The 3,786-nt window shown below is 34.5% G+C and overlaps 1 protein-coding gene across 2 annotated transcripts; it reads right to left on the bottom strand.

Moving 5' to 3' along the window:
* Positions 1-578: 578 nt before the first annotated feature.
* LOC145078871 (ABSCISIC ACID-INSENSITIVE 5-like protein 5) lies at positions 579-3,036 on the bottom strand. Of its 2 annotated transcripts, none has more exons than XM_079023078.1 (5): positions 2,880-3,036; positions 1,458-2,500; positions 1,278-1,346; positions 1,087-1,116; positions 579-901 (listed from the first exon to the last, which is right to left on the bottom strand). In XM_079023078.1, the coding sequence occupies exons 2-5, from the start codon at positions 2,442-2,444 to the stop codon at positions 824-826; spliced, it is 1,164 nt and encodes a 387-aa protein (XP_078879204.1). In that variant the 5' UTR covers positions 2,445-2,500; positions 2,880-3,036; the 3' UTR covers positions 579-823. The 2 variants fall into 2 exon arrangements, with proteins under 2 accessions (XP_078879204.1, XP_078879205.1); XM_079023079.1 differs by having other exon boundaries at positions 579-898.
* Between the last annotated feature and the right edge of the window lie 750 nt (positions 3,037-3,786).

Raw genomic sequence — 3,786 nt, 5'->3', positions numbered from 1 at the left:
AGAGGGCTTTTGCAAAGGTGGACCATAGGCAATGATATTCAATCGTAGGTGGTGGTGACGATGGCACAACTAAGCAATTATTTGGTTTTTATTTAGATTCGAATGTTGAAGGAGATTGAAGGGAGGAGAAACATTTTGACTTTTTCAGTCAAACATTATTTGAGAGAGAGAGAGAGAGAGAGAGGTGGGTCCTCTATTATTTTTTTAATTGTTAAAATAAATAAATAAATATTAAATTTAAAAAAATGAAAGAAAAATGAAAAATAAATACCCCAAGGGTATTATAGTCATTTGAATTTTCGGAGGGACCATTTTCACATACAAACCACTCCAAAACGACTACGAAACCAAAAAAGTCATTGTTTGGACTAAAACCCCAAAATTTTGCATACCATAGGGACCATTTTTACAATTTTGTCTATTTTCTTTCCCATTTGTCATTTCAATAATCAACACAAAATCTCTTTGGCATTTAAATATAAAATTGTGTACAATCTTTTGATATTGTCACAATAATTGTTAGTTTGCAATCAAATACCATATACCATAGAGAAAACACAACACGCATGACAAACAGATTTTTGTCTATAACAATATGTAAACCTAACCTTGTATTTCTTTTGATCCAGATTCATGTGACAATGGATTTTAAAAAAGCTCGATATCGATTAATTCTTACACAAATATATGACTCACTCTCTTAATTCTAAACGCTAAACCCCGTTTCTACCAAATATGTACAAATAAAAAAGACTTCCTCTTTGCCCTTGTTGAACGCCAACAAACCTTGGTCAACAAGGGTTAAATCTGACTTTTCACACCTTTACCATGGACCCGACTGTGTCCTTCTTATATAGCGTCGTTTTGCTCCAGGCTGCGTGTTCATCATCTCCATAACCTGCTATTATCATACAAAAAGAAAAACTTAACACAAAAAGTCATGGAAATAAAGTCTTAACTATTAAAAAAATTTCTTTAATTTGTTTTTTTCCCCCTTCCATTTTCCCAAATATGTCTTATCATTTTACGAATATTTTTTTAAACATTAGTTATACATACAACACTCATAAAAATGATTTGGAATACCTGATTTTGTTGCATTTCCATCATCTCAGCCTGCAAAAAATGTAACGTATGTCAACTCAAAGATCTCGATATATATGATACCTCCATTCCACAAAAAGCCTGATTTTTTAAGATTTAAGATTCTTTTGATAATTTCTGTTTTTTTTTGTAACTTTATCTTTCAAATAAAATTATCAAGATGCAACATTTACCTTCCGTTTCAATTCTTGATTCTGCTCTTTCAGTTTTGAAACCTCTGCTTCCAGTTCCATGGTGTATGCCTAGAAATTTACATACCCGAAAAGAAAGAAAGAAAGAAACTTTACTAAAATTCCCAAATAGCATAAATTCCCAAAAATATATTTAAAAAAAAAAAAAAAAGAGACACTAACTTGTTTACGAGCACGTGATCTAGCAGCCGACTCTCTGTTCTTGATCATTCGTCTCTGTCTCCTTTCTACGACCTTCTCCACTGCACCACTTTTCCTCCCCCTCATAGCTCCACTAAATTCATAAGGAACAGGTGACACCGATGATGTATCTCCATTTGTCTTCCCAATTCCATCTGATGAAACTGCCGGAGATCCAACAGCAACCATTGCCCCCATCATACCATTTGAAACAAGATTACCGTTCATCGCCGGATCGGAAAGACCCACGATTCCATTCCTACCCATCTGCTTGCTGGGTGGAATCGCTGCCATGGGAGCTCCATAAGAAAGCTTGGGTTGCTTCGGAAAAAGTTGTTGTTGCGGGTTTGATCTCACTCCATTGACATTCAATGGTAAATTAGCAGGCTGGAATGCAATCTGGTTATTATTCCGAGCTGGAGCTTGTTGGAATCCGATAGCACCGAAACCGGAATTGTTTTGGGGATTTGTTAAATTAGGAAACAAACCATTGTCGTTTTGTTTAGAAGGTAATTGAGGAGGTTCTTCTCTTACGACTCCGGCTTTGACTAAAAACTCCTCGAGAGTCATCTCCCCCAAAGTCTGTTGCCGTTGAGGTAAATTTGGTTGGCCAAATCCGCTGAATTCTTTGGAGATGTCTTTCCAGACTTCATCAACTGTTTTTTGGCTTAACGTTCGTGGTAGAGTTAATGATCCTTGGCGCTGTATATTTGCTCCGCCATCACCGGTGGGTTCTTGTACGCCGGTGTTTGTTCCGGTTGTTTGAACTTCCTCGGCGTTCCAAATGCTTTTTAGTAATTCATCCATGTTCAGAGACCCGAAATCCTTTCCTATGCTACCTCCCATGGTGTTTTGTAGCTCATCGAAAGTTAACGAATATATCGAGCCTTGTCTTGCTAAATGGAACCCTCCTGGTGGTCTTCCGTTCCCCACCTCCGCCGTCTGGTTTCCCAAGTTTTTGAAGTTCATAATTCTCTCGTAGAAACTCTGGAATCGGAATCGGTATGAAAGCTAATTAAAGCTTACTGTTTCAACAAAAATAAGTCAAATTAAACATCCTGTAAATCAAATTGACTTTCTCACCAACAACAAATCATAATAGCAAAATTGCAATTTACTTCCACTATATTCTAAAAAGCTTTTAACGATCGGTATGTTTACAAAAACCCTAATTTTGAATTATAATTGCAACGTCAAATCTACCCAAATAAGAAAAGACATGATTTCACCCGATTCCGAAGGTGAAATGACTTGAAAAACTGGGAATTCGATAAGATAACGTGAGAAAACGAAAGAAAACAACCAAGTTCATTGAACTTGGAGTAATCAGAAAAGGAAATTGTTAAAATCATGTCCAGAAACAGTGGAAGAATAAATGAAAGAGGAAGGAAATGTAAAAATTACCTGAATTGGTTGTTGAATGAACAGTATGAATTATGAAACAGAAAACGTTTGGGAGTGAGGGAGGGGTTGTGCTTGATTAGGAGTGGTCAGTTGAAGGGTCCGTGATTCAGTGAACTTTTTTGTGCCTAATAAAGAATCTTGGTGCGGGTTAATGGAGCCGACAAGTGCCCCGTGTGTTTTACTTTCTAATTATAGAAGGGATGGGAGATTATCTTTACCTTCTTTATTATATCTTTATGGTTATCTCCAATTCTCCATACTTAATCTTGATAATCTTAAAAAACTAAAGCCATCTTCATCATTAAGAAAATATATAATATTTTACTAATGAATAATCGTTATAATATGTTTATTCATTGTTATTTATTTATTGAGTATTATATGTTTAAAATATGTAAGTTTTAATGAAATTCAGACTTTGAATTACCATATGATAATCGGTTTTTGGGTTTGGTAAATCAGTTTTTTGGGGTATGCATAAACAAACTGATACTGAACCATCGAAGGTTCGGGTATTCGGTTTTTGGGTTGTTAGGGTTTAGGTAATTCGGATATTGGGTATCGGGTAATTTGAATAATTCTGATATCAGATAATTTGGTTTGAAATCATCCTAAGTCCATTAAAAATCAAAATTTTCAAATAATCTAAAAAAATTAAGTCTACTTCAAGCTTCATGCTTTTAAAATGTCAGAAAAGTCGCTAATTTTTTTTAGATATCCCATGTCGTTTGCCAGATAAAACAGAAATCATTTTATTAGTTATAAAATAAAAAATATGAGGAATCACAATTTAAAGTCCAGAAAACTTTAATTGGTTTTGAATAAAATTCAAAAACCAACTGTTAATTTTCATTTTTAACTTTTTAAAAAATAAAACAAATAACGATCCTAAAAAGGTTGAATACTT

Source organism: Lactuca serriola, chromosome 1, assembly GCF_051521515.1.
Source record: "Lactuca serriola cultivar US96UC23 chromosome 1, Lser_US96UC23_V15, whole genome shotgun sequence".
In the NCBI taxonomy this organism is placed as follows: Eukaryota; Viridiplantae; Streptophyta; class Magnoliopsida; order Asterales; family Asteraceae; genus Lactuca; species Lactuca serriola.
Note: the sequence above shows the minus strand (reverse complement) of the source record. Positions and strands in the feature narration are given on the sequence as shown.

Coding starts and splice junctions, on each gene's coding strand:
- LOC145078871 (XM_079023078.1), bottom strand. CDS start 2,444: ATGAACTTCAAAAACTTGGGAAACCAGACGGCGGAGGTGGGGAACGGA. Junction 1,347..1,457: donor GATCACGTGCTCGTAAACAA/GTTAGTGTCTCT, acceptor GTAAATTTCTAG/GCATACACCATGGAACTGGA. Junction 902..1,086: donor TGGAAATGCAACAAAATCAG/GTATTCCAAATC, acceptor GTATGATAATAG/CAGGTTATGGAGATGATGAA.